The sequence below is a fragment of the Saccostrea cucullata genome, unplaced genomic scaffold (assembly GCF_032062105.1).
Source record: "Saccostrea cucullata isolate Sc308-1 unplaced genomic scaffold, CSIRO_AGI_Scuc_v1 ctg460, whole genome shotgun sequence".
Classification (NCBI taxonomy): Eukaryota; Metazoa; Mollusca; class Bivalvia; order Ostreida; family Ostreidae; genus Saccostrea; species Saccostrea cuccullata.
This window is the reverse complement of record NW_026931468.1, coordinates 1-21,831: the sequence shown is the minus strand read 5'-3', so window position 1 is coordinate 21,831 and position 21,831 is coordinate 1. Positions and strand designations below refer to the sequence as shown.

At 32.3% G+C, this 21,831-nt stretch overlaps 2 protein-coding genes and 1 long non-coding RNA gene across 4 annotated transcripts; 1 reads left to right on the top strand and 2 right to left on the bottom strand.

Moving 5' to 3' along the window:
* Positions 1 to 2,500: 2,500 nt before the first annotated feature.
* On the bottom strand, positions 2,501 to 7,742 carry LOC134232689 (uncharacterized). Of its 2 annotated transcripts, XR_009984826.1 has the most exons (6): positions 7,528 to 7,742; positions 6,470 to 6,529; positions 5,661 to 5,791; positions 5,149 to 5,279; positions 4,637 to 4,767; positions 2,501 to 3,049 (listed from the first exon to the last, which is right to left on the bottom strand). It is a non-coding gene; the product is annotated as an uncharacterized LOC134232689 (long non-coding RNA). The 2 variants fall into 2 exon arrangements; XR_009984827.1 differs by lacking the exons at positions 6,470 to 6,529; positions 7,528 to 7,742 and adding an exon at positions 6,020 to 6,085.
* A 2,496-nt stretch (positions 7,743 to 10,238) lies between these two features.
* LOC134232672 (collagen alpha-1(XX) chain-like) lies at positions 10,239 to 13,481 on the top strand. The gene is made up of 3 exons (XM_062714657.1): positions 10,239 to 10,281; positions 11,732 to 12,292; positions 13,118 to 13,481. Exons 1-3 carry the CDS (start codon positions 10,239 to 10,241, stop codon positions 13,348 to 13,350), a joined length of 837 nt encoding a protein of 278 aa, XP_062570641.1. The 3' UTR covers positions 13,351 to 13,481.
* Positions 13,482 to 17,932: 4,451 nt separating this feature from the next.
* On the bottom strand, positions 17,933 to 20,917 carry LOC134232688 (protein GUCD1-like; the record flags this gene model as incomplete). Its single annotated transcript, XM_062714677.1, has 8 exons — positions 17,933 to 18,283; positions 18,456 to 18,530; positions 18,709 to 18,757; positions 19,052 to 19,154; positions 19,463 to 19,554; positions 19,703 to 19,802; positions 20,198 to 20,263; positions 20,809 to 20,917. Coding segments are annotated over 8 exons (713 nt in total), but the record flags the coding sequence as incomplete, so codon positions are not given.
* Between the last annotated feature and the right edge of the window lie 914 nt (positions 20,918 to 21,831).

The window sequence follows — 21,831 nt, the reverse complement described above, 5'->3', positions numbered from 1 at the left end:
GACAAATTGATTTGTAGGTACAAACAAGACCTGTTGATTATATATGGTTATGTCACTGGATCAGTGGATGGAACTTATTACCACTGCAGTATAAATTTCCCTCTATTGCCCTGTAAAAGTCAAGAAAACGATAAAAACAATCATATTATACATTTCCTTTGCTATCCATTGTTATCTATGTTCTGTAATCCGAAGTTGTTTTAAACTCATTGTACTTGGTTGCTAACGGTTGTGCAAGTCGTACATTTAGAAATAATTCCACATTTTTAAATTTGAAAATGTGTGATTCTTATCAGTTTTACATCTTTACCCCCCCCCCCACCCCACCCCCGAATATGTCCTTTTCAGCATCATTGAACAAGAATCAATATCGTGCACAAATACCGCAATAGAATTGTTCACAGATCTTACAAAACTATGTTAGGTAGAAAGAGTTGTAGATATAATGTCCAACTGCCATCCTTGTAAATATACAATATACTGTCACATTACTGTCACATTATCAAGTCTGTCGCATTAGAAAATTCATCCATCTAATCCCAATATCATGCCTCGATTCAATAGCAAGCAACACACAATGTTTTTTGTCAAAATCATTTGGCTGTCTTTAAGTTAGAATAATTGCCGTGCTTTTCCATAAATAAGGAAAGTATTAATAAGGTAAGTAAAAGGAGTACCTTTATCATCACCATAGCTACTTAAATAATTAGGACAAAAATAAGCTTAACTATAAAAGGCGCTGGTTAGTGGTGACAGAGGTGGGGAAGTGACGACGCCGTCACCAATTTGTGTCATTGGTGGCGGATGCTCTTGCGAGCATGTGGCGTAATCGTCAACCCCACCTCACATGAACGAGTGCTGTTGTTAACTCGTATGACATATTGTGGCGCTATTTGCGCATTTACTTTGATTTTAAACATCGTATGACATCTTGTGGCGCTATTTGCGCATTTGTGGCACTATTTGTGCATTTGTGGCGCTATTTGCGCATTTACTTTGATTTTAAACATTGATAAATCAAATCTCAACAATATTTTTAATACCTGGATATGTTAATGGGATATTGGACATTGAACAATATTGTAATGATTTAACATTGATGACATTGTTGCCCATTCATTTGACATGGATACTATTTAAATGGGATATTGGTCCATTGTATCCATTTTGCGTGGCGTTGTGCATTCGCGCAATTTACCCAGTGCACAATATTTAGCCCATTTGGGGTCGCCACATTTGTTGTTGATTGCTGGGGAGACGACCCGGCGGCCGCTCCTAAAATTGTCATATGTCACCGCGACCAGATACGCCAAACTTCAAATAAATCCTTTAAACTAATTAAGCGTTATTTTATATAATAACATCTGAGATAATAACCCATATTCAAGCAACGTCAAGGAATATGGGATTTTATCTCAGTGATACATGTGCATTGTTCATTTTAGATTGAGTATGTGCTTCGCGGAATAATCCGGGTTGTGCATACCAGTTTTTTTTGTTAGAAATGCCACAGTGACTATATATACTTGGTACGTGACGTAATTTCCTCCTTTCTAAGTTAGCAGACGAGCACATGGGTAGGTTGGTTCAGGCGATACAATCATTTCAATTTTGGATCGATATTTTAAAAAACCCACCCTCCCACCACATTCTTATGCAGTTCACTGTTGAAAATTATATGTGTGTTTTTGTTATCATGATACTGCCGTGTTTTTGCATTATATATTTCAGGAAACGTCGAGACGCACGTAACACAACCGTCATCCGTCAACGTCGCGGTGCAGTTACAGATGTCTTTCTATCAGGATTGTGCCATGAAGATGATGTTAGTTCGTAATCGTCAACCCCACCTCACATGAACGAGTGCTGTTGTTAACTCGTATGACATATTGTGGCGCTATTTGCGCATTTACTTTGATTTTAAACATCGTATGACATCTTGTGGCGCTATTTGCGCATTTGTGGCACTATTTGTGCATTTGTGGCGCTATTTGCGCATTGTGGCGCTATTTGCGCATTTACTTTGATTTTAAACATTGATAAATCAAATCTCAACATTTTTAATACCTGGATATGTTAATGGGATATTGGACATTGAACAATATTGTAATGATTTAACATTGATGACATTGTTGCCCATTCATTTGACATGGATACTATTTAAATGGGATATTGGTCCATTGTATCCATTTTGCGTGGCGTTGTGCATTCGCGCAATTTACCCAGTGCACAAATTGAATATTTAGCCCATTTGGGGTCGCCACATTTGTTGTTGATTGTTGGGGAGACGACCCGGCGGCCGCTCCCAAATTTGTCATATGTCACCGCGACCAGATACGCCAAACTTCAAATAAATCCTTTAAACTAATTAAGCGTTATTTTATATAATAACATCTGAGATAATATTGCATCACAGATTATGGGACACTTACATCTTTATGGGGGTCCTATTGAGACAAATTTTAAATTCAAAATTAAACATGATACATACAAAAACAAAATATATTTACAATTCCAGGAAAGTTAAATAATACCATTAAATCCAGCATCTGGATATCTGTGTAATTTCTAGGGGGTTGTAAAAATTAGATGAAAAATAAAAGGTTTAAATGTGTAATTCCCATACATAACAACAGTCTTCAATATGAATTGGTAAAAATAAAAGTCACATTCAGATACTTTGAGGTCAGTGAGAAATAGTTTTTAAAGAGCTCATGCTATCAGAAAATCATATTTTCAATACTTGATTTGACTAGATCTCAGTTTGATAAATGATTACACTTTATCCATAGTCAGTGTCTGACAGTGAAACATACAATCCTGGGTCCTTTCTTTGTCATCCTGTATAAACCACAGTCTATGATCGTACTGGTTAAATTCGATGGAAATCATATTTATGTTCTTCTTAAATCCTGCATCCTCTTAAGTTTGGTTTTCTTGTTTCAGTGTTCCAAGAGAGGATATTCTGTTAGTCTTTGCATAATCTGAGAGTCTTTCACCATTCTAAGAGTAGACATAGATCATTTCCATAACCTCTCACTAGAGAATCCTGAAAAAATAAAAAAATAATGTCTTAGTTGAAAAAAAAATTGTAATGTAATATAAGCTTGATGGAATTCTACATATAGACAAAAAGGGTATAAAAACAAGTTATAACATAAGATTTTGACTTTTCATATTAACCATGGGTAACACCTCTAGTAAAGAAAAGAGTAAAGGAATGAGTAAAATTCAGTTCGGAGAGAGAATTCTTTCAGAGAAAGATGTAGACAGAGGTATACCAGTTAAAATAAAAAAGATGGCACTATTGAGATCATTTCTCAAGAAGAATATAACCAATTATGTCCAGAAAAGGGTGATCCTAATGTTGTCAGAGATTACATAGAAAGACCCTTGATTGCAGAAGAAGCCAATGAAGAATTATAACCATTTATTACCAAAAGAGGGTGAGAATTACTTGGATTACCCTGAAAGACCTTTGACTAGAGAAGAAGTCAAGTTTATAGATGATAAGAGAAAACAGTTGTCAGAAAAAAAAGATTGTTAAAGACACATGATTTTTAGCCCACAAAACCATTGGAGATACAAGGATTACAAGATACAAGGATTAATGGAGGAAGTCCAAACTGAACTCTTGGAAGACATTAAGGCTCATTATGAGAGTAACTTTCCAGTGTTTGTTTATTACAAAATTATGTATTCTGATAAAAAAAAAGAAAAGTTTTTACTTTCATTTGTTGTGCCTTTGACCATTTAAATTGACCTTATGGTCAAGATTGTGATATATACACTCTGATAATCATCTATGATGTCTCTATGATGTTTACCTCAAAAGATTGAATCAGGGTATTTGTGTTCAAAGAGCTGAAGAAACTATACAGACAGATCTAAGATGTTGGAAGCATACATATTAATGAGGTTAAAGGAGATATAACACTAGATTATTAAAAAGAAAGAACACAAACTCATAGAAATGATATTGAAAGTGCCTTTTATGAATAAAGTGTCATGCTCCAAGGTATTATTTTTATAAACAGGAGAAGGATTACAGCAGTTCCATACACTCATAAGAAGATCTTGGGTAGTAGAAACACCAGGAAATTTTATTTCCACACAATCAGATCATCTTACATCAGTTACAAGGTTACAATCTTTATACATAGTCAAGAGGGTCATTAAGATTTCTTTTCTGGTCATCCTAATGAGCCACATTATAGTATTCTTTCTCTTTGATAGAATGTTAATATTAAATGGAAAATTCAGAATTCATCAGCAATTGAAGTCAAAACTTCCTATCTTTACCAATTATGCTATTAAGGAAGCTGGGGGTTAACAAATTAGCCATATTTAACTTATTCTATAAATATGCTATCTTCAGCTGTTAACTATCATTTGGCAAAGAAAAATTTCATACATTTTAGTTTTAAAAATTTGATCATGAATTTTTATGCCTTTTCTTCTTCTTCTAAAGGATATCAATAGAGTTTAAACATGACCATGACCACCAAGCCCTCTTTATTTAAAAAAAATCATATATCATTTACTTATCAATTCAAAATATAAAAATGCAAATGTAAATAAATAAATAAATAAATAAATAAATAAAAATTACAATTGTATCTCATTGAAACTTTACCTTCAAGTTTGATTGTTTCTATGTTGGTTGACTAACTATGTATTTCCAAAGGAATTTGGGCAGACAGGCTGAACTTCATAGAGAATGGATTATAGATGGTTAGGAATAAAACATATCTTCCAGGTTGAGGACTGTAGAAAATATAATCATTTTGTTAATATGACAGAGTACTGCATGAAACATTGCATGTTTAAATACAACATGTACAATACCAAAAAAGATCATGAAAATATTTGTTTTTAATCTCAAAAAATTGTTTTTAACATTAACTCCAGATGAGAAAAGTTCATCATGTTATCTATAGATAATAAACAAGCACAACTACTGTATTAATATCATAAATAAAATGATTATCAGATTAATTATTTAGACACTAAAAAACTTACTATCTTTATGATATTGATTTCCATTATCAGATGTTTTTTATCCATTTTTTTTATCCATTTTAAAATATAAACATTTAAATAAAACAGAATTAAATAAATTAAAATGATATCTCATTGAAACTTTACCTTCAAGTTTGATTGTTTCTATGTTGGTTGACTAACTATGTATTTCCAAAGGAATTTGGGCAGACAGGCTGAACTTCATAGAGAATGGATTATAGATGGTTAGGAATAAAACATATCTTCCAGGTTGAGGACTGTAGAAAAATATAATCATTTTGTTAATATGACAGAGTACTGCATGAAACATTGCATGTTTAAATACAACATGTACAATACCAAAAAAGATCATGAAAATATTTGTTTTTAATCTCAAAAAATTGTTTTTAACATTAACTCCAGATGAGAAAAGTTCATCATGTTATCTATAGATAATAAACAAGCACAACTACTGTATTAATATCATAAATAAAGTCATTATCAGATTAATTATTTAGACACTAAAAAACTTACTATCTTTATGATATTGATTTCCATTATCAGATGTTTTTTATCCATTTTTTTATCCATTTTAAAATATAAACATTTAAATAAAACAGAATTAAATAAATTAAAATGATATCTCATTGAAACTTTACCTTCAAGTTTGATTGTTTCTATGTTGGTTGACTAACTATGTATTTCCAAAGGAATTTGGGCAGACAGGCTGAACTTCATAGAGAATGGATTATAGATGGTTAGGAACAAAACATATCTTCCAGGTTGAGGACTGTATAGAAAATATAATCATTTTGTTAATATGACAAGGAACTGCATGAAACATTGCATGTTTAAATACAGTGCTAAAAAGTTCATGAAAATAGTTCATCATGTTATCTTTAGATAACAAAAGAAGCACAGTTACTGTATTAATATCACAAATACAAAATGATTATCTGTGTAATTTTTAGACACTAACAGACTTTCTCTTAACAGCATATTCAATTTTGTTTAATACCTGTCAGTACAGCATACAAAAAGATATTAGCATATACAACATGTAGTCCTACATTTTTTGAAAAGCTCATTACCAAGAAAAAAAAGTGAAAATGAAAATATATGTATGCCATATATACCACATATTTAGAATCAAAAACAAGGATAAACCTCTTGTAGATTCTTACTTTTTCTTTTATTACATTCCTTATAGATCACAATTTAGTAAGTCTGAATTCCATGGGTAACAGACATAATGAATTATGACATTATATCATAATTTATGCAAAAGGACTTATTAACAATATGAAGTTTCCTTAGTATATTTTAGACAAAATAAGACTGTGCTTATATGAATGTTAGAGATATTAGATCACATAAGAATTACACAGTAATTAAATTAAACCATATAATCATGGTTAAATGCAAATGACCTTCATAGGAAATGTAAACAAAACAAAGACAAACTTACCAGAATTATCCAATTATATGCCCAATTAAATAATCCAGTGAAACAACATCTTAGCTGATCCTGAAAAAAAGCATACAATATTCAGTGATACACAAATTAACCTCATTTTACAAAGGAAGTAAAGCAACAATTGACAGACAAACACGACAGAAATGTAAAAGATACCATATGTATTTTACCAAAATTTAGTAAATATTTTTTCTGATTTAAATTCAATCACAGAATGACCCATCGTAGTAATATTAAATACACTCTGGGTTACATGCAAATTATACCTTACATGAACTGAGAATAAATACCCCATTTACATTCATATAAACTGAATTTTACATAACTAATTACTCTTTTAACTGATGTCACCATTAGTATGTCAGAATATTCAGAGTGTACAAATCATGTATATTCACTTTTAAAGTACTCAATATATATTTTACATGTTGATGTTTGAAATCACTGACTAAATAAAATACATACATGTATATACATGAAGGTTTAAAAAAAAAAGGGGGGGCACACATGTTTATAGATTTACAGAGATGCTCAGACTGAGTTTTTCCCACTTTCATTGGGCCACTGTTGCACCAGAATGTAAAAATATGAGTGACAAATAAGGCAAAAGATTCTGTATATTTCATTAAAAAAGATTTGAGACAAAAGATTCATTGGCATAATATGATCTGATTGATTATCTCCATATCCTTCTTTTGGTCACTGTGATTAAAGATTCATAGAAATATTAGAAATAACAACTGAGAATATCACTTTAGTTGTTTTAAAAGCATGTATCAGTATTTTATAAGATATGCTAGGAGTCTCCTCATAAGAATATTTAGAATACTGATCCAATAAAAGGAATGTGAGACAATATGATCATAACTCATGCAAAAAAGATTTATCAACATTTTAAGGATCTTTTAGTGTCCTAGTGTATTTCAGGGTAAACAATGGCAGTGTTTATATGAATGTTCTAAACATAAGGTATATAACACAGTAATAATGAATAAATACAAAGATGACCTTCATAGAAAATGTATAAAGAAAAGTTTGTTAAAACTTACCATGTAACCAGGTAACTCAGTAGAGTAATATTCATTAAATAATCCAGTGAAATAACATCTAGGCTGATCCAGGATTCAGCTGTTCAGAACTTTCTTGGAAGAAAAACGGTAGAAAATCAGTTTTGGTACTGAAATCCATAGGACCATACTGTTATTACATGAAGTCTCAAGCGCTGTGAAAGTCTGTGTTATTGTGTCAAAATAAGCAGCCATCGCGGCTTGTGAAGGACTAACATGACGTCGCTGCCAAGTTTATGACGTCACAATGCATAGGTAAGTCTATGGTATGTTTTGCACACGGCCCCCTTACAGATGATGCAACAGGTATAAAAACGCAGGTAAAACGTATTGATGCACAGGGCCCTTACAGTAAAGGTATATAAACCATGTGTGTTTTTGTAATTGTTTTCAGTAAAAAATCCAGGTTTTTATTGTTTTGAGGAAATCAGTTTGAACCGATTAGGCTAGGCTGGGTAGACTGTGAAGCGTGACGTTATAATTAAATTCTTGAGTCGCTGACAAAATCGTAGTAGCAGAGTAAACCAGTGGCGGATTTAAGGGGGGCGCACCCGGCGCGCGCCCCCCCTAAAATTGTCAAAGTTAGCGTAAATCAAATATGTCTACTTGGTAGAATTCATTTTTACCCTTCAAAATCTCTAGAATCCAGGAGCTTCCGGGGGCTTCGCCCCCTGGGCCCCCACCAGGGCTTTGGTAGACCTCATTTTAACCCTTCAAAATCTCTAGAATCCAGGAGCTTCCGGGGGCTTCGCCCCCTGGGCCCCCACCAGGGCTTTGCCCTGGCCCCACTGGGGGCCTCACGGCGGCCCCCAGACCCCTTGCCTAATTTTGGCTTGCCTTTTGCTCCACATGCAACCTTATATAAAATATCTGACAATTTGTCTTCAATTAAGAAAGGCCCTCTCCAAAACGATGTTAACTTCGGAGTTCTTGCGGATAAGTAAAAGGCGACGAGTCACGAGCTGCAGAACTGTAGCTCTCTGGTCGTCCATATCCTTCTTTTCAGACCAGCGAGCTATATAATGTAAACACAGTGTAAACACCCCGTATAGGACTTATAGGGGCTATGTACTAACCCACGTAGCCCCCTAGGGTTAGGGTTAGGGTTGTAGTGAGTTGACCCAGCTATCCCCCACAGACCCCCTAATCTGCACTCTCTTCACCCACCTATCCCCCCCAGGGGCTGCACTCCCTTGACCCGCCTATCCCTCACAGGGGCTGCACTCCCTTGACCCGCCTATCCCCCTCAGCCCCAGAAGTGCACTCACTTGACCCACCTATCCCCCCACAGCCCCAAAAGTGCACTCAGTTGACCCACCCATCCAGACCCCTTATACTACTCTCCATTATTTCAGTTTGTTCATTAACATGTTCATAAACGTAAAAACTATAAGAAATGTGAAAACTTGACTATGTAATTCATATTTCAATATGACTGTACCTCGATCTATATTGAAAAATTCAATATATTATATATAAGCTCATGAAAAGATGTACACATTTGACTTTTATTTATACCCCCCCCCCCCGCAAAAAAAAGAAAAGCCTGTTCATTTGACTTCTCGCTACCAATTTTCACACAAATGCATAAAATAAATGTAAAATAGCATATCTTGTATCGATTAAAATGCAACCAAAAAAATTATAGTGTCTTTGATTAAAAATTTCATGCTAAATTGACATAAAAAAGATACTCACCTTCAATTAGTTTTTTTCAAACTGTTTTCCCGTGAGTATTTATTTAATCTTATTTTATTTTCTTCTTTATAATAACGTCGGTATTCTATTATGGCAGAGATATACAATTATGACTCGTTTATACTGTACTCTCTAACTGTTAGGAATAATTTATATTTCACGAGAAAGGGACGCCATACATTTTTCAGTAAAAATACATAACACGGCGTTAGTCGTTTAATTTCTTTAAAATTTCACGTTTTGTGAATAGTGCACAAATTAGAAAATTAAGTATATGGAATACTTTAATGGGAAATAAAGACAAACGAAGTGTAGTTATTTGTTTTTAGAAATTATATTGAAAAATAATAACGCCATTGTGTCCTCTTTGTTACCCCAGCAGTGTTTGTCGTGTGATTTTAAACTTATTTGACAACCGTATGAATTAGGTTTAATAAAATAATTCCACAGGATACTGATGTACAAGTAACAGTTACTGGCATAATGCGCCGTTGCTTTATTCTTTAGTTTTTATAGAAAGTTGCACGGAATACCCGATTTCGCGGATTCAACGATACCCTAATATCGAGTATTATACGCGATTTCACGGATAATACCCGATTTCGAGTATTCTCTCCGACCTGTTAAACCTGGGAATGTCCAGATTGGAATGAAACGTTTTACTACTTGTAATGATCAAAATTTCATTAATAATAATTATTGATTAATTATTAATTTTCTAGAATCAAACACTTTACTTTCTTTGGCCAACTATTGTACGAAGTGGGCAGCATCCGAAGGGTTTTACAGGTTAAGCATGGCCAGTTTTATTGCGTATGAATTTAACCTTCCAAACCTAGAGACCATGTTGTCAATTTATTTCTATTGTAATGCCCTATTCTAATTACGCAAGCATTACTTTCCTTAAGGCCCCAAAGTTCCATGAAATGAACATTACAACTAGAAGTGAGCAATGAGCTCACTAAATGATATTCTCCTTCTCACATATGATTATAATGACAAAGTCCACATTTGGTTTTGGAATTGTCAGATCAAAAAGTAAAATAGGAGGTCACAATATGGCACTATGTATCTGTAAAAGTCTCACGTAATTTCATTCGGTAATATAAGATAAGTTGCAGATACATGTACCCCCAAAGCGTAACCGATGGACGAACGGACAGCTAGACATACAGGCAGACGGACTTTACATGAATATATCAAATATTTTCATTTGAGTTTTGCTTCCCGCTTTTGCGATATTCAATTTCATTCGTCTGTCAGTCTGTCCGTCTGTCAGTCTTTCACAAAAACTTTAATCTTGGTCATAACTTTCATATCACACATGCACATTACCTGTGACAAAACTTTCTAAACATACAATTCTTTTGACCCCTTGACTTTGACCTTGAAGATTCTACTTTAAAAATATTATCTTTATCTTTCCTTATATTATTGTGTAGAAATAGGGCTTACATATCTGACATTACATATCTAACATCTGCTTTACCATTGACAAGATGTTTCAGAGCTTGATATGATTTTTGACTCCTTTTTTTTTTTTAGAAAAAAATTACTTTAGTGATTACTTTGGTATGAAATATGTTAGGGCGTTCAGGTATGTATTTGCAACAATATGTCATTAATAATAGGATCTTATTCACCAAGACACAAAAAGCGAGGTACAAGAGTTCTTTGAATTTGCTTGGTGCTTCAATTATCAAAACCAGAATAATGATATATTTTAGAAACATAAATGAAGAAGAAATCATTTTGTGACGGAAAACGGATAAAAACGCACTCTGAGGCATCCCTTCGGATAAAATTGTTTACTTGCTAAGGATGTTAACGAGTTAATGCCTTATGATTGATCTGTTTCTTAAAGTCTCTAGAAGGTCATTCCAGTACATGTACCTACTGCAAACAAAGATACTGTCATTATAATATATCTATATTTTAAATTATTAAAATAATGTAAAGATATCAATCTTATAATACTTAGTAGTCAAAATATTCCCCAAGCTCTTCTCAAAAGAAGTGAAAATAACTGTTCATATCATTTTATACGAGGTCTTCCTGTCAATATGTGTCCGCTTTTCTCTTTTATTTTCTGTGCTGTTTTGGGCTCATTGTTCGCTGCTATCACTACAAGGTCTACAATGAATGGTGAATATTTTTTTGCAATTATATTATAAATATATCTTCAATTATTTGCCAGCATATATAATGAACTTTAGTTTGGTTTTAATTTGTTTTAACAAGTTGACTTTATTCATAAAGTTCTCATCTTTTAGTTCAATAAGAAATTTGAATTATATAATGTTGCAGCTTACAAAATACGAATATAGTTAATTAAATCAGTACATTTTTCTTAAATAGGTGCTCAAATAAGAAATGTCTAAAATATTTAAAGAAAAATATTATTTATTATAGCAGTTAACTGTCAGATAATTGTTTGCTCAAGGAAGTGGATTTTTTCTGCTAATTTTTTCTACCTTAACTTTTGTAGAATGTTCTACAAAAAGAGCAGATATTGTGTTTTTACTTGACTCATCGGGATCTGTGGGAGCAACAAATTTTCAAAAGCAGCTAGACTTTGTGAGAAAGCTTGCCAACTTGTTTGTCATAGGACCCGGCAATGTTCAGATTGGAATTGAAACATTTTCTACCACTTTTCATCATCAATTTTTCTTAAATAAGTATACCATCAAAACATCATTGCTTCAAGCTATTGATAAAATACCATACCAAGCGGGAAGCACCCATACTGATTTAGCTTTGACAAATGTTATGGAGCATGATTTTAAACCGACTGCCGGGGCCAGAGACCATGTGGTCAGTATTCTTATTGTAATGACTGATGGCATGTCTAATAACGCAAATGCTACTACCTTGCAAGCCAAAAAACTCCATGAAATGAATATAAGAACCTTTGTTATTGGTATTGGCAGCGGAATTAATCTAGCTGAATTAAGGCTCATTGCTTCTGATCCCCAAAAGGTGTTTACAGTTTCTAACTTTGATGCTTTGAACACATTGGAACTTGAAATTATGAAAACAACCTGTGAAGGTAAGAATCTTGGTCTCTGCTTTTTCTGGTTAATGTCCCTCCATCGTTTTTAACGTTTCCTTAGCATTGAAAGAGGGGAATTATTTAGAGGGATAAAAATCAAGGATAGACCCTTCAAGCAATAATATTAGTGCTAAACCATAAAACCAAAACTTCTGAATAAATTAAAAAATTTTGAATTTGAAAGATTCCATCAGATTTTTTACAACCCATGCTGTTATTCAACCTATAGCTACTACTTTCGATAGAAGCTATTTGACAAGTCTAGTCCATGTGTCTTTGTTTACAAACTTTTATTAAAGTGGACTTTATAGAAAAGCCGGGCGTATGATAAGAAAATATCTAATACAATTTAAAATACAGATAGTTTATGATGAATATAAAATAAATACCAAATGGTCACTCTCGGGCTAGTTGTTAGGACTTTTCAAAATTAATGAGTATATTACAAATCATGATAAATGTACCTTTCTAGTCTAATATGAGAAATAAATCTTACCCTCCGATATTTTTATGAATATACAATCAATGAAATTGAAATGTTTGAGGTTCATGTTTGGTCATCGTATATGTAACTGTAGAGACAGTGTTACGAATGAAATAAAACTAAAATTTAAGAGAACCTGTACCGACCTTTCAAATTGTATCTCGAACTTAGATACCTCGGAAGCCATTAATATGATCTGGTCGTCTTAATCATTTTTTTTTTCTTTATACAATTTATGCTCAAAATCCTGAATCTTTAAATGCTAGTATTTCTCGGCCCTTTTTGAATTTGAAATAATGATGCTTGCATAACTGTATATTTTACCTCTTTTTTTCCAGTGTCATATGGGAATGACCCTCCGGCCGTTTATCTAAAAGATGTCATACATTGGATAGAATACATAGAAATCTCCGTTCTTGCTCTCATAATTTTTGTTATCATTGGCTTTCTTGGCTGCTGCTGTCGATTTTGTTTCTTTTTTGCAAAACGCCACGAAGAAGAGGAAGAAGAGGCTAAATATCGTAAACGAGTCTTGCAGCATCCACAAAACCTGTCATCTTTTCGAGCCTGACCCACTTTCGATTATAACATGCTGATATTTTTAGTCATTATCTCATTTTCCATGATTTTTATAGGAATTATTTTAAGATTATTTTCTGGTCAAGAATCGTATGTATATCTCTTAATGATTTTTTGCAACTGATACAGATTTTAATCCTCTCCATGTTTAATTTGATTTTTAAATTATAAACATACCGGTATGTTTCTATGGAAATTTTGGGTATATTATTTTGGATTCATTTTCCCCCAAGACATTATGTAGATGCATTATATATCTGCTTTTGAATCACCCAGAACACTACAGTTCTAAATATGATGATCATAGTATGGTAGTTTTTTCATGCCATAATTTATTGTTAATTACTTCTTTCATAAAATTTTCAATAAGTCAGCAATTAATATTCACAAAAAACACAAGTTTTAATTTGTGCAGCAAGAGTGAAATGGATGAAATTTCTCTATTGTTTTTATTGTGATTTTCTGGTTCATGTTAGAAATAAACAAATTAAAGCCTTGAGCTTTTAGGATTTGATGCATATTTTAAAATGATGTACCTTTACTAAATTAATAAACCCAGTCAAATTCTTTTTTACATATATATTATGCAATATATACCGATGAGCTTGAAATAAAAGATGCCACAAAGTCTGACACATCTATTCCATATTTGGATATTTTAATAGAAAAGGACGTTAATAGTAATCTAACAACAAAGCTATATGATTTATAAACGTGATGAGGAATTTAACTTTTCAATCATCAACTTCCCTTGCTTATTCAGAAATATGCCTTTATCACCTGCATACGGGGCTCATAATTATATCTTAATTGATTCGATATGCAAGAGCATGCTCAACGTATGAACAATATCTAAAACGAGGTTCAGTTACTGTCAAAGAAGTTGATGAAACAAGAATCTGAACAATCTCGTCATTTCTTAAGTTCTTTGGTCGATAACAATGATCTTGTAAACAAAATTTAATACAATCTATCATTAAGTCATATGCTGATTGACGGTTTTCATACTTTGTGTTAGAGCTTTATTTATACATTTGAACACTGAATTCTATACGGGTTTTTCCGTTATTTCCCGATTATGACAATTAAGAAGCACACGGTGGGTGAGACGTTTTGGCAGGGGATGCTCACTCCTCCATGGAACCTCATCCCAACTCATATATTTTAGGGGTCCGTGCTTGCCCTGCTCCAAAATTTGTATTGTTTAATGGACTTTGGAGCGTGAATACTGTTCGCTATCTCGATATATTTCACTATCAATTGGAAGCAGAGCAAACGAGGACCACGGAAAACATCTGATATGGGATCAGGTATCATCTAGATCATCTAGTATGGAGATTGATTAATTGTATATTGATTAACGTCCATCTCGAGATTTTTCACTCATACTAAGACACCACCACTTGCCGATGGACAGCTGCAAATTTTGTCCATTGAGCAGGGAGGGGTCTTTTTCGTGCGAGCACTTACAGCGACAGGGAACCTCGGTTTATACGGTTTCATCCGAAGGATCGGTCTCCACGTCCGAAAGTGGGATTCGAACCCGCGACGTAAGGATTTGAAACTCCTTACTTCGCGACTCTAGAACAGACGCTCTAACCACTGCGCTATGCGGGCAACGGTACTATGGTGAAGTACTTGTAATCATCCCTTGTCAGACAGTCACCCCAACTGTGTACCCTTGTAAAATTCAATTTAATAACAAAATTAAAAATATGTAAAGTCACTATTCAGTATGGAAATGAAATATGGCGTAATAATTTGTATGAAAGAAATTGTATTCATTTTACTTATCTGCAAACTGACCATTGAATTTGCAAAATGAAATTGTTTATACTCCAGACCTTTTATCATCAACTATTTGCCATTGTCCAGTATCGTTTTAGAAAAAGTTTGTACATGGAATAATTTGAAGGTGAAAATGGTATAATGCTGCCTATAAAATAAGGGGAAGTTAACCATAGAAAATTTGATGTCATCGCGTTCAGTGTAAGGTTTGCATTAATGTCTTCCAATATCAAAACATTCAAATATGCATCAGACGTTTCAGATTCTCATGAGATATATATAGGATCAGAAGGATCTCGCATGATTTGTAGTTGGATATGATTTTTATCCAACTGGTTGTGTTTTTCATACCCGAGACTTGGCGAGAGATAAAAAAAACACAACTCCTTGGATTAAAATCATATCCAACTTCAAATCATGGGATATTCTTTTTATCCCATGTTTAATACTTTACAACCGATGTTTTACACTGTTTTCATATTGGACTTCACTTTATTTTACTTCATCACGCTAACGCAAAAACCATTGTGACATCACAATTGTGGGATATGAAAAAAAATATCCAATGAGTTATATCCACAGGATAAAGGGATAAGCATGGGATAAACCGCAACAGAGAAAATAAATATTGTTAATATACTAAATGTCTTCCAATAATAATCTATGTAAATCACTAACTAAGTTTCATCATCAGGCCTGCATGAGACCTGTACCTACATGTATGTGAGGGAGTCATGAATTTAAAAAGATTACCAAGATTCGACAACTTATAAAATGATGCACTGTTCAAGATATATAAGTTGTAAAAGTGATTGTATCAGTATATTAAATACATACTGCAAAAACATAACGATGTTTTGCTATGTGTATTAACACGTAATATTATTATTAATTTCCCTTGAAATTTAATATGGTAAGAAATGTTTAAATATTCCCATTGTCACATCCATTAAAATCACCTAAAAGTTAAAGATTTAAATAAATGCTACGAATAAAATAAACAATAAAAACATTCCACTGAACTTACCAATATATTTATTAGCAATTAAAAGTTACATAATATATTGAAGCAACAATTATAGAGATCGGCTTTATACAAAAATATAGTTTTGAAATCCTCACAACCAGACTTTCTTCAGCTCATATTTTCCCTCCTTTTAATTTTGGCAAAACAACTTAGTTTAATACAATACATACAAGTACTATTCTGTACATTTCTGTGTATACTATGTTAAAAAAATTGTAAAAAGAATTAATAGCTCATTTGTTAGCATGTAATGCTAGAGGGGTTTTGGGCTTTAGGCCATGATACTACATGTACGTACTATTAAACATTATTGTTTTTTGTCAAAATGTTCTGCTTACTGAATACTAAACATATAGAGAAAAGTATTACATGTAATACTTTGCCTCCATACACATGTTTGACTTATTGTGTGTGTGCTAAAGTAATTATAAGTCCTAAGCATATATATAGACATTCTTTTCCTATATGATTTTCCAAAGCAGCTTTTATGAACACAGAAACTCTGACTTAATAACTTAAACACATTTAAAAGGTTTTAAAAATTTTCTGAGAATTTTTCATTACGAAACTCATCATTTTTGTATTGTTTTTTCAGGAGTTATCTTCATCCACTTCTCAATGGGCCTTTAATTTTTTTTGTCACTTGAAACTTAGCAAAATTATTATATAAGGAAGTGAAAATAGTGAAATGTAAAATCACACAGGGGAAAAATTTGCTGTATTTACTGTTGAGGGTGCAGTAAGCATTTCCTTCATTGGGAAACTCAAGTGAAATCTATATACATGTATATTCCATCTCCAAATTTTGTGTAAACTAATTCAGTCAATGCCTTTTGTAAATTGGTACAATTTGCATAAAGCAAATTGAGGTTATCAATTGGTTGCATTTTGAATAAACCAATTTCTTATTCCAGAGTAGAGAATTGTTTACAGACAATATATTATACATGTATATCATTTTATTAACATTAAAATTATATCAAGTTTTACATACAACTGTTTTGAACACAATTATTATTTTTTTTTTATAACACACTTGAAGACTGGCATGTCCTTTTATAATTATGCATAGTAAAATCTAATGTAGCAATGAAAATATCAATATGATAAGGCCGTGCAAAATTAATTACTTGGTTCTCAGGCCTTTTTTCAAGAAATACGATGAGGGAGGGAGGCATTTTTTTTTCTGTTCTTTATTGCCCCCAAACACATGATGAGGCAGCTTTTTACATTGTACAAAACCTCAAAAAATGATGAGGGAGGTGATTTGGTGTTTATATTTTATTACATGATTTAGCAATAAAAAATTGGTCAATGAGGCACCCTTGGAAGAGATGAGTATATTATACATGTATATCATTTTATTAACATTAAAATTATATCAAGAGGGCACAATTATTAACCAAGAAATTAATTTTTTTTTGCCTAAACAAGCTCTTTTAAATATAAATAACATATACTTGTATTAAATTAATGAACCAATTGGTGCATTCAACTCTGATGTATTCCCACACCAGTACATAAGGTTGTTGACAACCTCTAGAAACCTCTAGAATGTTGAAGTCAAGAAGTAAAATTACATGTATATATTTTTAATAATTTCTCTAGTTTCAAAAATATTCAAAGCACATTTCCAACATAATTTTTGACAACATAATACCATTTATTACATGTACAAATATTAAAAACATTCTTCTTATAAATCTACTTGAACAATTTATTTTCTTGACAGTACATGAAATTTTTGACAAGCAAGACCTCTATTATATCATTTCAAGTTAAGATGTAAAGTTAGATCTTTTCAAATACTTCTCAAGTTTCAAATACATTTTGAGCACATTTCTAAAATGATACCTCAGGAGAAAAAATTAACAAGTTTTTAATACTTAAAAAAATGGGGGTTGAGACAAATTTAACTACATAAAGTACATAGGGGGGAATGAATGCATATACTTAAAGGGTATGGACAGCAATAAGGTCCTCTCATTGATCTAGGATCTGAGGGTGTCTTCCCCCTTACTTTGTGGTTTGTATATGAGCAGTATGTCTTCATCTGTTCCATGGCTCTTGCGAGCTTTGTCAAACTTGTCCATCTGGGAACAGCACATATCTATCAATGTAGATGTCAGCTTTAAAAATCTTTTAAATATACATATTAAAAGAAGTTTTCTCTCTATATATTACTAACACCTGTGTAAAAGGTAATATTTCACAGTACATGCCTTTAAGTTTAATATATAATTCTAAATCTTATAAACTGCTCATTGTTAAATAAATCTTACCCTCATCATAGGAAGGATTTTTATAAAAAATCCATTTCTTTTTCAAGTCAAATCCACACACCACAACATAGTGACCTACAAAACAGTAGAAAACTCTATCATAGAATGTCCTTAATACATCAGATGTCCAAAATGGAAAAAGAATTAATTGATAACTGATCCTGCAGATTCATCTAAAAATATAACTTGAAATGCTTAAATGAGCTTTAATTTTTTATCCTATGCATGCCAGAGAATATTTTTATTCATTTACCCTGATATGTTTTGCAACAATGCCCACACCAGTTTAAACAATGCTGCTTCTGAAAAATGAAAAAAAAGAAACCTGATAATATTTTTCAATAAAGATATAATAATATAACCTTATTTGCTCTCTATAATAATCCGTTTTTATGCTTTTGAAAAAGAAAAGATGAGACAAATTTAACTACATATATATAGGGGGTTCTTCGATTATACAGTCATGCAAGATAAAAACTACTTTTCAATGAAAGAAGTATCTTGATGCATAACAGTCAGAGTACCAATTGTAGCTATTGTTAAGATATAATAGTGTAGCATACAGAATGAGAAAAAAGAGTATTCAATATACTAACCACCCTGTCACACCACATACACTCAAGTGAGCTCCAATCAACCAGGCATATCATCAGATTGCCCCCTGATAGGTGACTTATTATGTCTTTCATGCTTAAAGACCTGTCAACAGAGACCAAAATGTTAAATATTTTTATACAAATGATGCTTTTTTATGACAAAATCCCAAAACTATTGTTGTTCATGGATGATCTTTTTTGCAACAAAATTGCACATATACAGTATGTAGGTAATTTTTTTTTTTATCTCATATCTATATGCATACTCTTTTTATGCCAAAACTGGATTTTAATTATAATTACTAGAGAGAGCTTACATGACTCCCTTTAATTAATGCTAAACTTGTCTCTAAAAGGATAATATATTTATGTTGCTAAAGAATAAAATTTAAAAAAAACTATCCCAATTACCTTTTGGAAACATCAAGTCCTGATTGGGAAGCCTCAGCAAACTTTCTGCCAACCCTTTCAGCATCTTTGTCAAAATTACGCATATAGAATGGCTAAAAAACACACAAAAATTCATGCATTAAGATGTTAACAAATACCTTATAAATCAATCATTACGTAAAAACATATTTTATCAATGACAAAGTTGCTCCTAAAAAACTTAAACATTATATAATAATTCATTAATGAATGCATCATTACCTTTCTGGCATATTGGTCATCCACCCCCAGAGTAATCGTGGAGAATTCTACCCTGACTTTGTACTTAAGTAAAAGATATCCCAAATCAATGGTCCATATACTGCAACAATAACAACAGTCAAAATCATACTTAAGTAAAAGCTATCCAAAATTAATTTGTTTAATGATACCCAAGATATAAGAATATCATTTCCCGATTTTCCATAGCTGACTTTTGTTGTTCTTCTATTAGTATATAAAATTTAATAATGTGCAAGAATTAACTTGATGATAAAAACATACTGCACGTATACAAAATTTAGCGCAATCAATGGATATGGAGTGGTTGGCGTAATCAAGATTTAGCGCTACACATGTTCGTGCCATATATTCTATTTATAAATGAATTCTTAGCAATATTTATGAATTAGCTCATTTTGTCTGCACCAAAGCTGCTAAATTATGAAGCAAGCTATTTTATGTACACATACAGTATATTTATGACCAGATGCATACCTTTGACCACACTGAAGTTCATCCAGATCACTGGTATAAACACAGGAATCATCTTTTCCCAAATATCTACATTGATACAAAGTTTAGCATACCGATTACTTTTTGTGCAAACTTAGTACAGCATTATATGCAGTATCTTATTTAGAGTTCTTCAAGCTGGGACATTTAAAAGAAAATTTAAGATAGAAGTACTGTATGCACACTCACAAAATAATGCCAATACATTTTTTTTTAATTTTTGCATACAAGTACTTGGACAATACAATGTTTTTCTTGGTTATGAACAAAAATAGCCTATAAACTGATAACAAAATAAACTGGTTCAAGAATAACTGTTTTAACTTTACACACTATACGATGCAACAATTAAAATAATGATTTTACTTTAAACTGTCTTTATGAATTAGCCTATATCAAGAAAATGATGACATATTAAAATATCATGAACATAATGACATATTAAAATATTGACCACAGCATGAATCATGACATATTAAAATATTGACATTATCACAAATCATAACATATTAAAATATTGACCTTTATAGCACAAATCATGACATATTAAAATATTGACCTTAGCACGAATCATGACATATTAAAATATTGACCTTAGCACCATACAACAGCAGGCCAGTCCACAGTCCCAACTGTAAATCTGCATACACGTCTCCAGCTTCAGCAGAAGTCTTTCTTCCTGAAAGACATCCTGCTTTTGATCTACAAAGACGGGATATTTTTCTTAAAATATACAATGTTCTTACACATGCATTTTACTTAAAAATGTAATATTCTACAGATTTGTGTGTATCTGTACCTAACTGAACTGTAACAATGTTATGTAAAATGTTTCAGTGTATATGAACATACATATAGTCACGAAATCATGTTTTATTCACAGTTAATTATTTTGTTGAAACATTATCAATTATTTGCCTAGCCATATTTTTTTGTAACTTCACTCTTTACCACGGCAGGGGCTAACAAATACCACTGCCCGACATCCAGGACTAGAGGTGAGAATATCAAATGAAAGTGTGTAATTGGCACTGCATGGACAAAAGGAGAAATTTATGACAGTTATGATCAAAGCATAGAAAATGATCAAATATGCTGATAAGTACATTGTCCATAAAAATGTTTAGTGGGAGAACTACAAAACTGCATCTACACATACTAAGTATGAGAAAAGAAAACATTTATTTTTTAAGAATATAGCAAGCTTTCAGAATCTTGACTATACATCCGAAATATGATAATCAAGTGATCCAGATTGTATCATACTTAAGAAATAAAGTCAGCGTTTTCATGAATGTTGCAGAATAACCTCCGAGGACGAAAAATGTTGTTTGAAAGATAAAAGCCGAGGCTTTTATATTTCAAACAACATTTCTCGACCTCGGAGGTTATTCTGCAACATTCACTAAAATGCGGACTTTATTTCTATTCTACTTATACATGTACTTAGCTAGCTGCTCTAAAATACGACTGATCGTTTCTCTATAGAGAAACAAATTAGTAGAGATGGGTATCGCCAAAAATTTCGTATCGCGACATATCACGATTTTTTCCCACAATATCATGATAATATCACGATATTTTTAAAAGCAGTTTTTACAATGATGTTATATGAA

Coding starts and splice junctions, on each gene's coding strand:
- LOC134232672 (XM_062714657.1), top strand. CDS start 10,239: ATGACAAAGTCCACATTTGGTTTTGGAATTGTCAGATCAAAAA. Junction 10,282..11,731: donor TGGAATTGTCAGATCAAAAA/GTAAAATAGGAG, acceptor TAACTTTTGTAG/AATGTTCTACAAAAAGAGCA. Junction 12,293..13,117: donor TATGAAAACAACCTGTGAAG/GTAAGAATCTTG, acceptor CTTTTTTTCCAG/TGTCATATGGGAATGACCCT.